We start from the raw sequence: 19,561 nt of genomic DNA, 5'->3' as shown, positions 1-19,561 counted from the left end.
TCATACATGGAGGTCAAGAATCAGTGTTGTTGTTGTGCCTCCATTAAAGGCGACAGTGTGACACCTCACCGGGCCAAATTCTCTCAGTGTGAGCTGCGACTGGCCAAGAGCCAACCGTGAACATAAAGTAGGTATCACTTTTGTTTCCTGGCTCTGAATGTATTTGTCAAGGTTAGAGGAGCCACAGCCAGCGAGATAAAGGTCAGCGGCACCAGTTATTGATGGTGATACAACAATGTGACGGCAACCCCCCACACCGAGAGCGTGTCTGACTCTGAATACAGCTGCATGTTTGAATGAAGAACGGGGAATAAATGCAATGAACGATTTAAAAAAGAAAAGAAAAAAGGAAGTAGCAAAGAATGAACAGTTAACTGACAAACACACTTGCTTGTAAGCGCTGGTGTCTATGTGCCAAATTCCTTTTTGTTGCTGCTTATGTGTGACCAGACACACCCGCCACGGATAAATATACATATTGTCTTTCAGCAGGCTCGGGGAATGGAAAAAGCCTGAATCCTGTCCAACATATTGTACCTGCTGGATTCTCCTATTCCTCCCCCGAGTGTCATGAGACACTCAGCTGTCAAAGATATGGAGCCAAAATGAGTGTCGAGAGTCGTGTGTGTGCGTGTGTGTGTGTGTGTGTGTGTGTGAGAGCAAGAGAGAGAAAGAGAGAGAGAGAGAGGAAGCATTTGTATTTGTGTTTGTGTGGCGGTGTGAGGTCAATATAGTTCATGTAAGCGAAGGAAAACAATCAGGCAAAAACAGAAATGAAAGCGGGGTTATGAGGTTTGAAGAGGCTACAGTTTGGGGTTAAATTAAAAGTGCTTTAATTTTTAGCTAGCAAATGGTGTAAAGAATAATGTACCCCGTTGACAAATGAATAAATAAACTATAAAAAGAAGACATCTGCTTCACACACATGATGATGGGTGTGGCAAAATGTTCTGGATTACAACCTTGAGTGTATTCTAATACCTCTGACACTGAAATCAGGCTATTATTTTGAGGGATTGAATGGATTATCGGACTTCCAGTTTTTCATTCTATGATCTAAACTTTTACTTCCTTAGTACAGGGGCATCACAATAACTTAAATTGCTTTTCTTCCAAAAGTGTGCACAACACAACATTTCTGACTATTTTTGAACTGCCGCTTTTGTGACACCCGATATTATTTTGAATAGGTAAAGCAGCCGTCACGACTACCTTTCATGCAAACTTCATTTTATACTCAAAGATGACCCCATCTCCCATCTGTAGGTCCTGATCCAGTCACAGGAAATGACTGTTAAAATCACTCGATGCTTTTCTCTATGCGCCACACGGCTGCCATCATTGACTATCTGGCTGCATGAGACAGCAGGACTTCGCCGCACCGTCAAAAACCCACTGCGGGCCTTATGCAATTGTCAGAATTATGTAATTACCACATTTGATCCGGCCCAATTCTAGGAAAAAGCGCTTTGTCTTTTCCAAGTTTATGTCGTCTGTAGTGCAAGGCTTTAAATCACACTACGGATGACAATGTGGGAAGTAATAATGATAATATATATTTCCTAAAACACTGTTTAATTTCCAAAGTGACCTGAAAGTACTGGATCGCAGGCTCAGAGCGGCTGTTACAAAGCCCAGGCCACCATCAAGCACATCACCACATCCATTAGACTTGGCTCCTGTCCTTGGAGAAAAGCTGGCAGTCTGCAGGTTCTGTCCCACTTCCAGTGGCAATAAGTCATTTTTGACTGAGTGGTTACAGTCCACGGACGTCACTGCTAACTACAGCTTTATTTTACTGTCAGAATTATTGTGCCGCTTTCTCGGAAGTCACACGAAAGATGGTGATTTAAGCGGTCAATGAGGTGATATTTTCTCTGATCTCTTGCAGGAAGTGCCAAAAATAATATGCTCGCAAGAGAAGGGATTTCAGTGGGTCACCCAAAGTTCACGCCGATTTCCCAACAAGTGCACTTGAAGAGTCATTTGTTCGTCTCTTTGTGGTAAAGAAGGGGCATACGCCTTCATCTCCAACATCCGATTTACAGTAAGTCAGCCGTGCTTGGTGACCTCAACTTTGACAACCACAAAGTCCTCGCCGAGCTGAGACATGACACCAGAGACTGGTCATTTCTTATGATATAATACCTTTTATAAATATGTTCAGGAAAGACGGGACACACTTCCTCCTGAGGAACAAAAAAAAAAAAAAAAAATGTGCCAGCGATTTTAAAACTCACTCGAATTACGTGTGTAAACTGTAAGTGACAGTCGCTGAAGTAAAACAGGAGTTTCTGAGCTTTTATGAGGGGTAACAGGAGGACACATGCTACACTTAAACACGCGGTCATACATTTACTTTTTATTGGTTCATGCTGAGGTTTGGAGCATGGAATATGTCTGATGTCTAATTGCCTCTTTGTGTATGGAAACGGTTGCCGTATTTGACGCTAAACCGATAAATCGTCACCGCGTGTCACATGTTGCTTTGGCTGCTTATGTTTCTATTCACCCATCGAATCTACGGGTCAAGCATGTTGATAGGCCAGTTCAGGCGAAGAGACATCATCATCATCATCATCATCATCATCAGCAACATCGACAGGAGCTTTGTCGGCTTTGACACTGGCTGTCAATCTCTTTCAAACAGAGCTTCCACTGAGCAGTGACCGTCCATCCTTAAATGACACCAAGTCTTTTTTTTAAAAGGAACCAGATATTGAAACTGTCCAAATGCTTGTAGATTTAGATGCTTTCAAAAAAAAGAAGTTTCCATGAGGTTTTGAGATTGAAGCAGCAAGAGGCAGATTTAGTGGAATTACTTTTATAAACAGACAAAAAAAAAAAAGTCCCCATTTTCACTCAAAGTCAGAGCTTTGAAGCCGTTTCATTGGCTAATGTGGAAAAAGCCCAGAGGCAGCACCCACTTTCTAGAAAACCGGATCAGATCGGCTCACTGCCTACCCGCGGACATTTCTGATCGATAGGTCCCCCGAGTACGTCTCATACCGCCATGGAAACAAACTAAATATGCTGATCGTGATATGGATCACACATTGTTTAACAGGATTTTATGAATAATGTTGCTGACGCTGGCTGAATCCTCTGCATCGGTTTGTTATGCAACCTGCTGTGTGTCCATGTGGTTTTGTTCACGGACTAGCACAAGCTACAAATGAATCAATGCTCTTCTAAGTTGCAGATGCACAGGATTGGAATCCTTGTGATTGTTGGATCCACACATGGATCGGCTCACAGCTTTTCTGTCTGAGGAAGGAATCTCGGCCTCGCTTTAAATTCCCCTTAGGTGTGAGAGTGAGAGCGAATGCTTTGCTCGTCCCTATATGTCTGCCTTGCAATGGACTGGAGACCTGTCCACGGCGTCCCCCACCTTTCGCCCTATGTCAGCTGGGATTGGCTCCAGCTCCCTGCGAGCCTCGTATAGGAGGATAAAGCAGTATAGACGATGACTGAAATCAAAGTAAACAGTATTATCCATTGACGTGTGCTTGCAATCAATTCCATCAGCTTCATAGCGCTTTTGTTAGATTTTTTATTGAAAAAAGAGGATAAACTGTAATACCAATATACAGTATTTGCTTTCTAATTTACAAAAGATAAAAAAAAAAGTAAATAATCTGCATAGTCTAGTTTGCACAGAAAGGTGGGAAGGCCCTGGAAGTGTCAATCTGAGAACGGATCAAATGTCTTCATAGATTTCCTTGCCAGAGAAACGGGACCCAAGCCTGCGCGTGTCACAACAACACGGGACAGAAATAAATCAAGTCCAGCTTTGTGTTCGACCGAAGTCAGGTTTCTGATCGTGAGTGAGTATTAATCAATGGACCTGATCTTCAGTCAGATGAAGAAAGGGGCCATTCAGAAATCGAACTGGACAAGACCTGCAGTTGCGACGTGAGAGGGTTTGATCCGTGATGCCAAGAACACTGATGTTAATATAAACAAGAGACTACGTTAAAACCAACTCACATGAATCATAGATTCAACATGCAATCACTGTTAGATGAGGAAAAGTCCAGGTCTCAAATCAACAACTAACAGATGAGTTAAGGTTGTCTCTTTAATATATTATGTACACATTTGGCTTTTTGTTTAGTGGAAAAACAAAACAAAAACAACAACAACAAACAGTTTCTGTTGCTTTTCAGAGGGAATTCTCTGGTGAGGAAAACAAAGTGCATTGAAGCTTTGGAGAGCACACAGACAGAATAATTCTTGTCTACATCTAGAAATAACAGTATAGGCTGCATCTGCAATCTTCAAAGTGGATACTTTAAGAGACAAATAATACATTTTGGCTCCTAGATTTCTCTCTAAACATACAAATATGTAACTTAGCAGCACTTATCAAAAACATTCATAACCTCGGCTCAGGCCAGAGCTTCCTGTCACATTCTACCACCGACTGTATTGCACGTTAAAAAAAACACGACGCAGACTTGTGAGAAGTGTCCGTAAACTCTCTTTTTCTCTTTGTGGAATCTAATGCAGCGTGTGCTCAGTCAAAGAGACTGCAAAAGACGCTATACTCAGAAAAAGAAGACAGAAGATGTGTTGTGTATTTGTGCTCTCTCTCTCGTGAGCACACACCGAGACCTACACTTTGCTCAGAGACCAGCTCATTCACACGGTAGCCTTATTTATGTACGTGGTTGAACGTTTACGTCAGTCAGTCACTTTGAAACAGGATTAAATAAATGTCTAGCTTGAATTATGTTCGTCATTGAAATGAAAGATTATTTTCGAGATAAAACCGCGCGTGACGTTCAGGCCACACTCACTCACACACTTGTTTTTATATGTTAGTGAGGACACATCATAGACATAATGTATTCCCTAACCCCCTTACCCTAACCTTAGCTAGGACAACTAAGTGCCTAACTCTAACTCCGAAAGCACGTCTTAAGCCCTTAACATTGTCAGGCCTGGACAAAATGTCCAGACACGGTCAAAATGTCCTCACAAAGATATAAATACATACACACACACATTTTCCGTATAGGATGATCAATGCAAAATGTGTAAAGTGGAAATATGCACTTTATAAATGAACAAATGTGGTCAATCCAATTACTATCCTACCTCATGATTTAGCTTAATGAGTGACGGCATCTAACCCATTTGTAGGTTCGCGTAACAAGGTAATTTAACACCAAACACTTTGACCATATACGGTATAACGATTGCATTTCCTCTGTGACTTGAGCGTGACTTAGTGCATAGAGCATTTTGAGCGCAAGTCTCAGTCTTTGCGCTTTACTGACAGCAATCAGAGCTCAACACGCCCTGTGGTACTGTTTGAACCCCCTTTCCCTGCATTCATATTTCTGATTCCGCCGTCAGAGGTCTTGATTCTAACGGTACAGTGTCCAGATTGCATTCAGAGTCTGACACCTCGTCTGAGTTGGTGTACTCGGGTGCGTCGACCTCCTCGCCACTCATCGGCCTGTTCACGTCTTCCTCAAACTCTTCCTCCATCTCGACCTTTTCAAGAGCCACCTCGTTCTCGTAGCAAAAGGAGTTCCTCAAGCTGGAGGTGTTGGACTTTTTCTCAGCGAGTTCCCTGGCACTGCAGGTGGGCGTGCTGGGCACCTCGTAGGTGTTGTCGAAGCGAGAGTAGTCCACTCTGTAGTAGTTCTTTTCTTCAAAGAGCACCGGCTCAAAGCGGTGGCCCCACAAAATCTCGCCTGCCACGTATGAGCTCCGACACTGGGTGGTCATGGCCGTGGCCTCCACCATGCCTTCCAGAATCACTACTATCTCAAACTCTGATGTCTCCAAATCCTGTTTGCTCATCTCATGGAAGGGGCTGTCCTCGTCGATCTCATGCACAATCGTGATTGGAGACACCAGGAATATTCTGTCAATGCCACTGTCGAAGCCCACGTCGATGTCCACCTGATCCAGAGGGATGAACTCTCCCTCTGCAGTGGTACGGGACCTCAGGAGCTGAGCCCTGACGTGGGCCTCCACCAAGTGACTCTTTCTCAGGTTTCCCACGCGCCACATCAGGCACAGTTTGCCGTCCCTCATGGCCACTGTAGCGTAGTGGCTGAACACCAGGGTCTCGTTCCTCTTTTTGGGCTTGGCCATCTTGGCCATGACAGCACCAATGATGAAAGCATCAATGATGCAGCCCAAAATACTTTGGAAGACGACCATAAAGACGGCGACGGGGCACTCCTCTGTCACATAGCGATAACCGTAGCCGATTGTCGTTTGGGTCTCCACCGAGAACAAGAACGCAGCGGTGAAGCTGTCCACGTTGGAGACACACTTCTGAGTCGTACTCTCTAAGTCCCCGTAAGAGAGGGCTACCAACCAGAAGACGAAGCCAAAAAACAACCACGATACCAGGAAAGAAAGGCAGAATACGAGCAGCATCCAGCGCCAGCGAATGTCCACACAGGTGGTGAAGATATCTGCCAGGTACCGCTGGCCCTTTTCACTCATATTGATAAACTGCACATTGCAGTGGCCGTCTTTCCTAACGAAGCGGCTCTGACGATGTTGCTCTGTGTGCACCTTGTTGACGTTGCCATTTCCGTAGCCATTCGGGACGGCGATGGTGGCCAGCTTCATGCCGTCTTCCTCAGAGGACACAATGCTGTAGCGGTGGCTTCGCACACTCCCCATTACTTCTGCCTGGGAGGGCTGGGCCGATTCTGCTTTGGACAACAGTCTGAGTTTTTGGTAGAAGCGGTGGAGAAACAGTTTTGAAATGATCCCGGGGACAAACTCGAGCAGAAAATGTGGACAACAGGATGAGATCCTGCGGGGGAACTGGGGAGGAACCTGTGTTTCTGCAGGAGTGCCGTGCACTTTGGTGAGGGCAGGTCACTGCTCTCTGTTGGCTGATTTGGACCTCATCAGTGAAGTGGGCTGTGGAAATTACAGACAGAGAGAAAAACAGTTTTAGAGTAATTGGCAGGAACCATGGCAAAGATCAGTACATGTTGGTGTGCGGTTACCTGCTGTTTAAATAATGCATTGTACACTCAAAGTTAACTAATGCTTTTCTCGCATTTGCCGACAATACACACGGTGTAAACAGAGTAAGCAGAAGAGAACTATTGTTTGTGCATTATCAGTAATAGATATAACACCTTATTTGAGCACATACAGAGGATGTTAACCCTGGTTAATGTAAGTATTAATTAGGCAGGTCAGTCCATGGGAAACTGAGTCAAATTACAGGTCAAGTTCATGTTAATTTTGTGAGCCACTGTAAATAAATACCGTGCAAAACAAGTATCAGTGTCTGAGCAGAGGCAGCTGCATCTGATTTGCATGTGTCTGAAAACATGAAAATGAAACAATGACAAAAACAACAGTAACTTTGCAACATGTGTGCAACAGAATGACAAGGACAGCCAAATTCTAAAACTAACGGATCAGAAATCCACGTCATCCGTGCGCTGCTCGTGCCAAAGCAACCTTTGCTTCAGAAACTCATCACAATAAAACATGAATACATAATAAAATAAATGACATAAAGTCTAGTCTTAACTTAACCACTCACGTTTCTTCAATTTACCAAACACAATAATAAATAATAAAAAATTTAAAAAAAGGATAAATGTTTTGCTACCACGGGTCTGTTGTACAAGTGATGAGGGATAGGACGTGTGCAGGACGTGTTCCTAAATAACCGCACATCATCTTCACAAATGATGTCACAACTGGATTGACTACAAATAGCAACAAGTCGCGCACACACACACACCTATTAATATGGGGCTCATTCATTCATTCACACCTCAGAGCACGCCAAACATTTTGTTTGTTGGATTTCAGAGATTGTATTTGTCGAACTGAGTGCAGCGTTTGTGACCACGAAACTGCACGGATCACTGTTGTCTTCGAGAGGAAAGAACATTTCAGCTTCCTTATAACCTGCAACAATATGGACACATTGTTCACAGTTTTCTTTCACAGTGGAGGGACAGGAAACTGCATGTAAACATGAACATCAGACTTTTCGTTGCACTGACACACTGAGATCCCTCTCGCTCTAGTCACTACATCACCTCACTTGTTACTGCAGGCGTAGGTGCACGGTGACAGGACAAGCTTCCAGAGGCTGCAAGACCTGTGATTGTTTGTTTTGCATGTGTTCTCAATTAGTGGCAACAGCTGAGGCAGATGGAAACTAATTACATAAAGCTTTTTTTTTTTTCTTTTGTTTAGCAGCAGCAGCAGCAGCAGCAGCACACAAATCAATAACTTTGGCCAATCATTTGACAGATGCCTGGATGTTGATGTCCTTTCAACATAATGCACGTGATGTCTCCTTAGTACCAGAGTGTTATTATTAGGTAGTAGTGGTAGCAAAATAAAATAATAATAATATAACAATGTAATAACACTAAAACAAATAATTCTGATTTTGTCATTGTTTCAGTCAATTCACAATATCAATAATGTGCATTTCGCATTGAAACCCCCAACAACGTATCACTCATCACCTATAAATGAGTCTAAAACTTTTATTGCACCTACCTGTTGGTCCTTGCAGCGCAAATCTGCAGTTTCCTTCTTGTAATTAGTCCCATTGTGCAGCTCGTTTCTTTATTTTCACTGCTGCTTTATTGTTTCCTCTTATTTCCCCGTCGGGAGCTGTAAATTTTGCCATAACCATCTCCAGCAGCACTGAGCAAGATATTTGTCATAGACCGACTTTAAAAGCACGTGTGCCTGTCCCCGCCCCCTGCTGCAGCCACGACCAATGAGAGGCTGCAGCGCCTCTTCGAGGCTCTGACACCTCATTGAGTTTTTGCATTAAACGGATTCAATGGAATATAAATTGTGAGACTGTGATGGTGTTTTGGGATAGTAGTGAATTATTATTATTATTGTTATTGTTATTATTTTTCCATTTCTAAACTAAGATGAAAGAAGAAGAAAATTCTGGCAACACTGTGAATAAAATCTAATACAATAATAATAATAATAATAAAAATAATAAACGTATTTTTCTAATTAAGTAGTAAATTAAACTACATTGCTACCACTTTGAATCAAAGCAGTTCACTACAGGACTTGTGAAAGTCTACTGATCAATTCTGTGCTGTGATTATAGTCTCTGACCACAGAGGGGCAGTATAGAGCTGCACTGACGCCACATAATGTCATTTGCAGTGTTGTCATAATTCATTTCATCATTATAATAACAATTATACTAATAACAATAATAAAACCAATCCTGAAGCATCAAAATAAGTTTAGTTGACTTTGTATCCATGGAAATATACATTTTTATTCAATTAAGGCTTAAAAACATCAGAATCAGGAACAGTTTTATTGCCAAGTAAGTAATAAACATATAAGGAATTTGCTTTTGTGCGTTACTCAACACAATACAACATAAAAACAACATAATATATATATATATAAAAAACACAACTTAAATATAAACTTGCAATGATAATATTTTTCTTCATAAAGCATTTTTCATGTAAATGAGCACAAAGTGATTCCCAATGTAAAAAAAAACAAACAAAACAAAACATTAAAAGGTCAAACACACACACCAGCACCATACATGCGTAAACTAACATACAGATCAGTGGTGTGCACAGATATTTCAGGGGACAGGGGCTGGATTGAAAAAAAAGGGCAGCCTGTCATTATTTTCTGTTGAAAAAAAAAAAAAAATACAGTTGTGACCCTTGTTCTTACAGATAATTGTTCTTATACTGTTGCCCTCACCTTATCAGAAGGCAAAAGGGCAGATGCTGAGTAAGATATATACACGCAAAACATATATATATATATATGTTTTTGTGTATATGTATATATTTATATACATATACACAAAAACAGTCTAATGAATTGTCCAAAGTCACATATAAATATATTTACAGTACGCCGTGCCTGCACAGCGGCAGCTCAAGCTACAAACAAGTCTGTTGCATCTCCTCGTCTGTGATCTCCTGATTCACATGAAACGTGTGTCCTTTTCTCTTCCCTGGCCGACGGAACGAGCCGCTGCTCTCGACGGGACGCCGCTCTCGGTCATACTGCTCTGCACTGAGCAAAGGCACCGGCACCCATGTGGTCTCGTTGAACAGAGCGTAGTCCACCTTGTAGTGCCTCTTGCCCAGTTTCAACATGTCGGTGAAACGCTGGCCCCAGTGAATGTCCACTGGCGAGTAGGAGGTGCGGGTCTGGTGGAGCATACCCGTGGAGTCTCCGGTGTAAGTGAAAGACACCACCACTTCAAACTCATCCCCCAGCAGGTCCTCTGGGCCCAGGCTGTAGAATGGACTTCCAGGCTCCAGCCTGTGGATAACAGTGGTTGGTATGGCGAGGACAATATCCCGGTTCTGGATGTCCAGATCCTTATAGGACATAACGACCCCTGACCCCTGAGACTGTTTTACGCAGCGCACTAACTGGGCCCTGGCGACGCCCTCCACCATGTGATTACCTCTGAAGTCTCCGAGGCGCCATGACAGACACAGAACTCCGTCTCGCAGGTTGACCGTTGCCCTGCTGCTAAAACCCACAGTCTGGGCTCTCTTACGAGGAGATGCCATCTTAGCCACAACAACACCAATGATAATGGTGTCAAGGAGGCAGCTAAAGATGTCTTGAACTGTCACCACGATAATGGCCACAATGCAGTTCTCAGACATCCCCCTGAAGCCATAGCCGATAGTTGCCTGGGTCTCCATTGAGAACATGAAGGCTTCGGTGAAACCGCGGACATTGTATATGCAGAGATCATCATCTTCGTTCTCACCGTCGCCGTTCACGACCGCAATGAGCCAATAACAGAGGCCAAATAAGAGCCAGGAGAGAACGTACGAAAGGCAAAATATCAGGAACATCACCCTCCAGCGGGTATCAACAAGAGTGGTGAAGATGTCCATCAGGAACGGGCTCCAGTGTCCAGGAGCCTTCTGGAAAACCACAGGAAAACTGCCATCTTTCTGCATATAGCGCAGCCGCCTGCCCTTCTTTCCTATTTGCCGACCCAGAGTGTGGACGGTGGTGCAGGTGGTGTCAATGACGACCTCTTCGCTCCTATGTGTGCTCATTTTGACAGTTGGCTGCAGTGATTAGACAGAAAGCGCAGATTAGCATGACAGTAGCGTTTTGAAGCGGAACAGCAGGCTACTCATTGGCAGTGAGGAGGTTTCATTACATGTGGCAAAAAATGTAAGACTCTCAGTATTGTTTGTTGAGCTGAGCCCTTCATGTTTGAGCAGGCAGCCCGGGTCAGTGTGTGCCTCAGGCTATCAGGCGTGAGCTGTGCCAGGTATGGGTGTGAAATATGTACTCAAGAGCACGAGTTTCTAAATAGTTGATTATTTACCAGAAGCCCCATCGCAATCTGGAGAACTCCGCTGTGTTAAAAGGTCTTTATGGACACTCTAATTTCCTCTTTATCACCAAAAGAGAAGTTACTTCAAAAACATATAGAAGTTACTCAGTTGAACTTGATATTAAAGTGGCGGGCCACATGAAGTTGATCGGAGGGCCGCATGTGGCCTGCGGGCCTTGGGTTTGAAGCCTCTGATATAAAGAGTTCGCACTTTCTTGTTTTGGGTGAGTTGATTGGTATACTCTTTTGGTTTTGAACTGGTTCTTATTTGATGGTTAAAACTGAAACTTTCACATCTTTTTCATGATTTATTTTTGGGTCCACTTCTTCACTTATTTGATCATTTCACAGACAGATGGCATGGTGGTCAGTGCTGCATGGCGGCGTGGATTCCTACAGTGTTATTGTGTACACGTGTTGTGTATATCACGTCAGCCTTATGCGTTATTTGAGCTGCTGTCCCTGTACCTTTTTTACAGTGTATGCACTATAGTATACACTTATCTCTCCTAAATTGTCCTTGCCTGGATTTGTGTGTCATATGATGCTGCAATAAACGTACAGGCTCGTTTCCTTAACAGTGGCAACATCCGCTGCCTTTTGTTGTCTTGTTGAACATCTCCAATTTATTACATTCGTTTACAACTGTTTCTTAAATCACCAATTTCACTCTGTTTTTCTCATAAATTATTTGTTGACATGAACTTGGGGCAGAGGAAAAAAAAAAGTCCCTTATGTTTGACTTTGTTCTATCGATTTCTGCCCATGTAGACATGTATGGATTTAGACCATCAAACAAGACTTTGGGTCGGACGAATCTATCTTCCCTGGGGAAAGAATCTCATTTAGAGTTTTGGAAGATTTAAAACGAGGACTGTACGTAAGTATCTGTCAGAAAACCTGTGTGTCTTTACCCTGAGCAAAAAAGATAGATATAGATTAAGAAGCAAATACAAGCATGGACATGGTTATCATTAAAGTTTCATTAAAGTGTTGATACAATCTTTTCTCAACACGCTTAAAAGAGTGTGTCTCGGTGTATTAAGCACAACCTCGGCCTCAGCTTGCTGCATCATTAATCTGTTATTGTCCTCATGAGGGTAAATTATTATCCTCCAACCTCCTCTAACAGCTTTCACCTCCAAGTGTCCTTTTCACAAACAACACACACACACACATTACACCAGAGTCGGTGCATTTAATTCCCTGCCTCGTTCTTGCTCTGTTCTTTCTGATCTAACGGCTGCGTGAGTCGTCACCGATGAAAGGCTTCTTATCTGGTTTACGTGTCAGAGCTGCTCTACGCTGATTAATTACCTGCTGGAAGTCACTTTTGACTTTTGTTCTTGAAGTGTTTACTGCTTAATTGTATCATTGGAGAACGTGTAGCTGATGTTTATCTGAGTTCATCATAAATGGTTTTTATGTCGCGCTCTAATTTTTACACCAATGCTTTTATTGTGGGTGAGAACAAACTGTCTCACATGCCGTGTTTTTGCAATGGTGTCAAGTGCACGTTGGTTTTATAGCACGCATAACACATAAAATGTTACTTTTGATCTTGTGGGAAAACTAGACAGCAACAAATGTTGTTTCGCTTAAGCTGCCATACAGATGTTTTGATATATAAGTGAATGACTTGGTCAACAAGCGTCTTGACTCATAGTGTCTTTGTTTGTGTTGCAGTGATTTCAGCAATGAGGTCAACGGGTGTCGCAAAAACACGAAACAGGTGAAGGTATAGTATATTTATAACAACTCAGTGCTATTTGTGAAATAGGTTGCTCGTTTGCCTAATTTTAATAATTTAAGTTTTAAGTTTAGCTGTTTCAAAGCTATGAAAATGAACGTTTCATCCTTATTGTAGATCTTTGTTTTTTCCCACTTACTACAGTTAAAGAAATGAGACATTTCGACTTGGGGACTTCAAGGAAAAAAGTTTGGTTACCAACTAAATAAACACCATTAGTAAATGATTACTAAAGACATTATTAACGGCTTACTAATATATGAACTAATGTGTTAATTAATCCTGAGTAATGCATACATAATGGTAACTAATTAAAATATGAAACTATTATTAACGCTTAATAATGTATTAAGTAGTAGTTGAGTTGAGTAGTAAACATTGATGAACTGTTTATTAATGCATTAACTAATATGTTAACTAATGCTAAGTAATACTTTTAATAAGATTGTTAATATATAATTAAACAGTTAATTAATGCTTAATAATGTACTAACTACTTGACTCTTTTTTTTAAATACACACAGTATGTAGAGTAAAGAAAGAAAAACAATATGATGTTATTCAACAGCACCTGTAAATACTAAAGAGCTAAAGTAAAATATGCTTTTTATGTATCAGACATTTGAACAAAAAATAGCTCAGAAAGCCCTTATTTTACCTTACAAATCTCTCAGAGAGATTTAAATATTATATCAATATCAATATTCGACTTACTTGTAGAGTTAGAGGATACCAGGTGTCCGAAAAGCCAAAAGGTTCTGCAGAGCGTTAGCAAATGTAAAGCAAACTCTGGATTCAGCTGGCTGTCGAGTGTTTGTGGTGGTCAATCTGGTCTTGAGGCAAAGTCTCATTTTTGTTCCGATATTACAGCAATCACTTGCCACTGAAACCCTATTGGACGACCTGGAAGAATTTATGACCTGTGGAATATTTTAGCGTCTCCGCAGGACAAAAACATCAGGTGCCTCCGGTTTGTTTCAGATGATGAACTATAACCCTAAACGAGATGATAACGGGGGATGCGATTTGATCATTCGCAGGTATTAATATTCAAGCCATTTCCCTTTAGATTTCATTCATTCATTCATTCATTCATTAGACAGAAGGTTAACCTTTGCTCCAGCAGGTAGATTTCCTGTCATTGGCACAAGGATTTTCTTTGTCGCAATTGTCCCCAGTTTGGTTCTGATAAGACAAGAGAGATCACAACGGCACGGCGGGAACGCAGTAACTATTAAACCACTTTTATTGTGGCCATTATGAGAGACCTAAGCTGTTAGAAAGACGTGTCCAAACCTACCTGATTTGACACATATTGTTTTTTTTTGAGATCAAAAACAGAGATAAGACACATTCCTCCGAGAGATAACCTGGTAAAAAACAATTCATCACTAGCTATATGACGAAGCGGTGAAAACACATAGGCATGTAGAAAATAGATGCACAAAATAAAGGTGCCATCCGTAACTGGTTTCTAAAAGACTTTTTCGATTATTCAATGAAACCCGTTTTACATCCTGATTGGAATCCATGATGAATCCATGAACACATGTCTGAAACATTGTCTGAAAGCAAAATAAAGGAATTCCTTGTCTGTAGCCGTGTTAATTGTGCAGTAAACACGACCTGGTGGGGTTGACTCGGGTCACCTCTGATTGGCTGGCGTACTTGTCAATCTTAACCTGGGCACAGAACAAGACTTTACACCTGAAACGCAGAAGTAGAAGCTGCCAGATAGTGAGTCATAGAAAAAGGTAGAGAAACTACAGCCAGAAGTTACAGTTCCTTTGACCTCTGGTGCTAACTCAACCTAGAAGGGAACTCCACATATCTATCTATCTATCTATCTATCTATCTATATATATATATATATATATATATATATATATATATATATATATATATATATATATATATATATATATGTATATGTATATGAACTGGAGAGCCTCAGGTGTGACTGATGAGGGTTGAGCCATCCAAATGGTGACAGATAGCTATAATTAACTCTCTAATTGTCCTGTTTATGCAACTTGGAATTCAACTTCACTCTCAACACAGCAATGGTGTATATTACAAAGACGTAAAACGTCGGGTTTAATCCGCTGCCTTCTTCCTTCATTGTTAGAAATATATTACAATTCTCTTTTATTGACAGCCACACAGTTTTGTATGAATCACATATCATGGCAGGGAAATTATGCGTTGATTATTGTCAGTATTGTATGACATTGCCTATATAACAGTTGTCCTATATGACAAAACCTGAATTGATAATTCGGCCTTCTGTCTCCTTCCTTTGTCCTGCAACCGTGACAGGGACTCCGTGCACTTTTTAGATCAACTCATGTCTCCATATTTATCTTCTGCTTCGTCTCACTCTCCTACAGACCCATTGTTATTGCGATGCAGGATATGGACCGAAAGCTATCACAACAAAAAGCAGCTGGAGCCTCCTGTGTGTAGAAGCAGGAAAGCACACAGTGGGAGCAAATTCACTTTTGTCCCGACTGTTTACAAAGGATCACTGCGGGACATGTTGAACACCAGGTGAAATTAATTACACATTGTACGTCTTTCTCGTGGTTGTGGGCCACTGTCATGCTTTTGTGGACAGCATTGTTTTCTGAACATGTGGTTTCAGTCTATTTAAGTGTCATCTCAGGCTGAAACCTAACGAAAGGGATGGTAGGGATGGTGGAAGTGTGGCATACAGTTATTCGTCATATGTGAGTGTGATTTACTGCAGTGATGCCTTCAGGAACATTTATTCACCACGGTCTGACGCAAGCTGCCTTATTGCTGTGGCTAGTTGGTAAGTTTACCTTACCATAATGGAATATGGAATATTATTTCTGAAACAATTCATAGCCGTGGTTCACTCTTTTTTCTTTTTGTTCTTCCAATTTTAGGGTGTGGACACACTGAAACCAGCTGCAGAGATCGCAGATGCCTGGCTCAAATGCTAATAAGCAAAGGATATATATCTCAACCGCAGTATGAAAACTGCTCCCAAGTAATAAGTGTGCCTTACCTCGAGTACCAAACTATTACAGTGGTAAGTGTTGTTTTGTACATTTTATATAACCTAGAGCATTTCATCCTGTTAATTCTCTCATCACACCAGCAGTGTTTACCTCTTTCACTACCTTTTCTTTTTTCTTTTTTTTAACAGGACACAAAGAATCTCCGACTGATTAGTAAAATTACTGCATACATTGTAAGGTTTGAGAAACCTTCAAGTGAATGAAAAAGAAACAAAGTGTGTGTGTGTGTGTGTTTCAACCATGTTAATTATTTGAAATTATAAACCACAGCAATGGCGAGACCCTGGCTTGATGTGGAACATGTCCCACTACAATTATGACGAAGTCACCTTGCCAGTGGATAAGGTCTGGACCCCAGAGCTCCACGTGGCAAATGGGTGAGTCTGTTACACAAGTTATATATGTTTTTTTTTTTATTATTATTAAATGTGCAATTTAACTGATACAGTTGTCTCTAATGTGTGTAGAATAGTGTCAACGATGACTCATGCCTCCCATGACCTGACGGTGAGATATGATGGCTTGGTGTACCACATTGTGATCATAAATGCTGAGGTGAACTGCGACGTCAATATGTTCAACTATCCCTTTGCCGCCGATACGTGTCCTGTCGCAATTCATACCAGTGAGAGGGCTGGTGGTGAGTTCAGCAAAACACAACAAATAATAATAATAGGGTATAATATGTACATATGCATTTTTAATGTATTATGTACTATTTTCGATGTATTTTTAACAAAAAACATATTTAACAGCTTAAAATTCTTTTGCGCATTGAAGTTGTGTTATATGCAGGTATTTCATTTACACCTTGGCATCTTAAGGTTTAATAGTCTCATTAGTGTTATTTTTATAGGCAATAAACTGGGTTTTATTCGTCTGCTCACTCAGAATGTGGTACAGAGCTGGAGCTGCATCACGTGTGGCCTACTGGCAAAACCCGAGGAGACTGGAAAACTGAATCTGTGGTGTTGGGGACACAGGGTTACGGAGACACTCATTACATCATGGTAAGTTCATTAACATGGGAATGTGTCATTCATTATCATTGTAGGTAATGATCGCAGTAGTAGTATTTACCTTTAGCATTTTAAACCTAGACTACTTGTTTTATTTGAAAGTGCCTTTAGCTAAACTATTCTTACTCTATCTTGTGTACTTTTCCTCTTATATTCCTCTAATATTTTATTATACATTAGATTAATTGTCATTGCAAGCAAAAGCATACAACAACATTTGAGAGATATTAGATGATGCAGCAACAAACACACACACTCACCACCAATAAAAACATATCTTGAGTGAGTGACCATGAGTTTCATTCATCAAAACGGCTATTTTAATCTATTGTAAACGACACTCACACTATTTATATCCATTGATAATGTGATAGTTTATCTTATGTATTGTCATTTTGTCTTTTTCTTTGTCTACCTGTTCATTAGTTTTGTTATGTATTATGTTATTATTCTGTCTAATTGTTGTTTATTTGCCTGCCCAGGGATGTAAATTGTGCACTGTCCAAAATGTGCATTGTCCCTGTCAAATAAACAATAAACTAAACTCAACTAATACACATGATATAAGCAGACCTCAGACAATAAAAGACAATATTAGGATCAAGGGGCAGGTTGTGTTTTTCAAAACACAAAGTTGAAAAAGTAAAATCTTTGCAGTATCCTTTGTGGACACAGTTGAGCATGAAATGATAAAAACACCACAATAAATAAAAAGGTCTGTCTCTTTATTCTCTTTTAATTCTGCCCATACTCCTCAGGTGAGCCTGAAAATCCAACATACCAACCCCTTCATCACGTTACTGTTGCCCACCATTCTGATCGTCTTGACTGATGTGGTCAGCTTCGCCCTGCCTTTGCAAGGCGGAGAACGCAACTCTTTCAAGGTCACTTTGGTGCTCAGCTTTACCATGTTCCTCAACATCCTCAATGAGAAACTCCCTGGAGACGGCGAGTGCAGCCCCATCATCAGTCAGTCAAGTTGCCTGCATGCTATGAAAACACAGACAACAAAATATGAAGGGCAGCATCACAGTTTGTGCGACTAACCATGTGTCTGTGCTGCAGGAATCCACTTCTGTATTTGTCTGGTGCTCATGGTCCTGAGCATGCTGGTGTCCTTGGTGCTGACGCGGGTCGCCAAGGATGGCGGCATCCGTTTGTGCTGCTTCTCCAAAAAGGTTGAACCAAAAACCGCAAGAAGCATGGAAGACAACGTGGACGAGGGTGAGGAATATTTGATTGTAAAGTATATATACATATGTTAGGTCAGGAGAAAAACACTGTTAAGCATTCAGCATCTGCTTATTGCTGCTTCAAACCTTACAGAAATCAAACCTGACATCAGTGTCATTCAGCTGGACGGCTCAGAGGAGGAAAAACTAATTCTTAGAAAGGTGGTCAAATTCCTTGAGAATTTTCAAGCTAAGGACATGGAAAACGAGAACTATCAGAGGTTTGCTGACACATTGGACAAGACATTTTTCTGGATCTATTTATTTGTTGCTGTTTCGTACTTCTGTGCGATGACTACTGTGATGGTGATGTATACCTGCAGCATTAACCACTTCTTCTGGCACAATGACAATGCGAACTTCTAATGGTAAACTGTGCTAAAAAGAAAAAGAGAGAGCAACACACTTCAAGAAAATGGCCATTATAATATGTCTTTGCAGGATCTCATAAACTCAATCACTGAAGTAAATGGAACAGGCAAATTGACTGTTTCAAAGATTGATGCAAATCTCTATGTAGAGATCTAATGTCGATCATTAGCCACAGAAATATGAAGTAAGACTTACTGTATATGTCTAGATGTAGCGCATGTGTGTGTGTGTTTGCATATATTATATGCAGCTTCTGTAGACGAGTTAGAATAGAGATACATGAGAAATAAGCTTTGATATATATATATATATATATACGTCTGTCCTGTTTTCATCATTATTCATAATTTTGTTTGCATTTGTCCACTTTGATGTCTTGGTCTTTTATCCTCATATGTTGTGTGGTACAACAACAAACTCACTGTACTGGTCAAAGTACATTTATTGTGTTTGTTTGTACACATCGCAAAATCATGATCCTTCACTCATCAAGTGAAGTAAGGAAAAAGAATGAAGTCCTGGGTCACGAGTGAGACACAGAATGTTTGATGTTGCTTTGCCGCCACCTAGTGGTCAAGCACTAACTGCATTAACTTTCACCTTTGACCAGCTTGGATGAATATTTATGTTCACCATGAAACTGAGCTCCTTTATTTCAATTATTTTATTCAATCATGTGAATATATTGGCGAATGATAAAGCAAAAAAATAAAAAAATGGTCAGTACAGAAGTTATAGTTGAATTGTGACACTTAATTTATTAAAACACCAGGCACCAACTTCATTAA

At 41.0% G+C, this 19,561-nt stretch overlaps 3 protein-coding genes across 10 annotated transcripts; 1 reads left to right on the top strand and 2 right to left on the bottom strand.

Annotated features, from left to right (window-relative positions):
- Nucleotides 1-4,862: 4,862 nt before the first annotated feature.
- Nucleotides 4,863-8,688, bottom strand: LOC122784950 (inward rectifier potassium channel 2-like). Its single transcript, XM_044050403.1, has 2 exons — nucleotides 8,524-8,688; nucleotides 4,863-6,903 (listed from the first exon to the last, which is right to left on the bottom strand). Exon 2 carries the CDS (start codon nucleotides 6,655-6,657, stop codon nucleotides 5,341-5,343), a length of 1,317 nt encoding a protein of 438 aa, XP_043906338.1. The 5' UTR covers nucleotides 6,658-6,903; nucleotides 8,524-8,688; the 3' UTR covers nucleotides 4,863-5,340.
- Nucleotides 8,689-9,664: 976 nt separating this feature from the next.
- On the bottom strand, nucleotides 9,665-13,968 carry LOC122784953 (inward rectifier potassium channel 16-like). The gene is made up of 2 exons (XM_044050412.1): nucleotides 13,818-13,968; nucleotides 9,665-11,078 (listed from the first exon to the last, which is right to left on the bottom strand). The coding sequence occupies exon 2, from the start codon at nucleotides 11,064-11,066 to the stop codon at nucleotides 9,918-9,920; it is 1,149 nt and encodes a 382-aa protein (XP_043906347.1). The 5' UTR covers nucleotides 11,067-11,078; nucleotides 13,818-13,968; the 3' UTR covers nucleotides 9,665-9,917.
- On the top strand, nucleotides 12,390-19,504 carry LOC122784951 (5-hydroxytryptamine receptor 3A-like). 8 transcript variants are annotated; one of them, XM_044050410.1, is made up of 12 exons: nucleotides 12,390-12,600; nucleotides 13,040-13,085; nucleotides 13,974-14,143; nucleotides 15,494-15,918; nucleotides 16,016-16,161; nucleotides 16,279-16,323; nucleotides 16,421-16,527; nucleotides 16,618-16,790; nucleotides 17,042-17,160; nucleotides 17,928-18,138; nucleotides 18,235-18,393; nucleotides 18,496-19,504. In XM_044050410.1, the coding sequence occupies exons 4-12, from the start codon at nucleotides 15,855-15,857 to the stop codon at nucleotides 18,765-18,767; spliced, it is 1,296 nt and encodes a 431-aa protein (XP_043906345.1). In that variant the 5' UTR covers nucleotides 12,390-12,600; nucleotides 13,040-13,085; nucleotides 13,974-14,143; nucleotides 15,494-15,854; the 3' UTR covers nucleotides 18,768-19,504. The 8 variants fall into 8 exon arrangements, with proteins under 8 accessions (XP_043906345.1, XP_043906343.1, XP_043906344.1 ...); XM_044050408.1 differs by lacking the exon at nucleotides 13,974-14,143; XM_044050409.1 differs by lacking the exon at nucleotides 13,974-14,143 and having other exon boundaries at nucleotides 13,040-13,091.
- The last annotated feature ends 57 nt before the right edge of the window (nucleotides 19,505-19,561 follow it).

Source organism: Solea senegalensis, linkage group LG19, assembly GCF_019176455.1.
Source record: "Solea senegalensis isolate Sse05_10M linkage group LG19, IFAPA_SoseM_1, whole genome shotgun sequence".
Taxonomy (NCBI): Eukaryota; Metazoa; Chordata; class Actinopteri; order Pleuronectiformes; family Soleidae; genus Solea; species Solea senegalensis.
This window is presented reverse-complemented; position numbering and strand designations above follow the sequence as displayed.

What these genes read in the sequence shown, in the direction of transcription:
- LOC122784951 (XM_044050408.1), top strand. Translation starts at nt 15,855, where the DNA reads ATGCCTTCAGGAACATTTATTCACCACGGTCTGACGCAAGCTGCCTTA. An exon ending in GTAAAATTACTGCATACATT is followed by an intron (nt 16,324 to 16,420) that starts GTAAGGTTTGAG and finishes TATAAACCACAG; the next exon opens with CAATGGCGAGACCCTGGCTT. An exon ending in GAGACACTCATTACATCATG is followed by an intron (nt 17,161 to 17,927) that starts GTAAGTTCATTA and finishes CATACTCCTCAG; the next exon opens with GTGAGCCTGAAAATCCAACA.
- LOC122784953 (XM_044050412.1), bottom strand. Translation starts at nt 11,066, where the DNA reads ATGAGCACACATAGGAGCGAAGAGGTCGTCATTGACACCACCTGCACC.
- LOC122784950 (XM_044050403.1), bottom strand. Translation starts at nt 6,657, where the DNA reads ATGGGGAGTGTGCGAAGCCACCGCTACAGCATTGTGTCCTCTGAGGAA.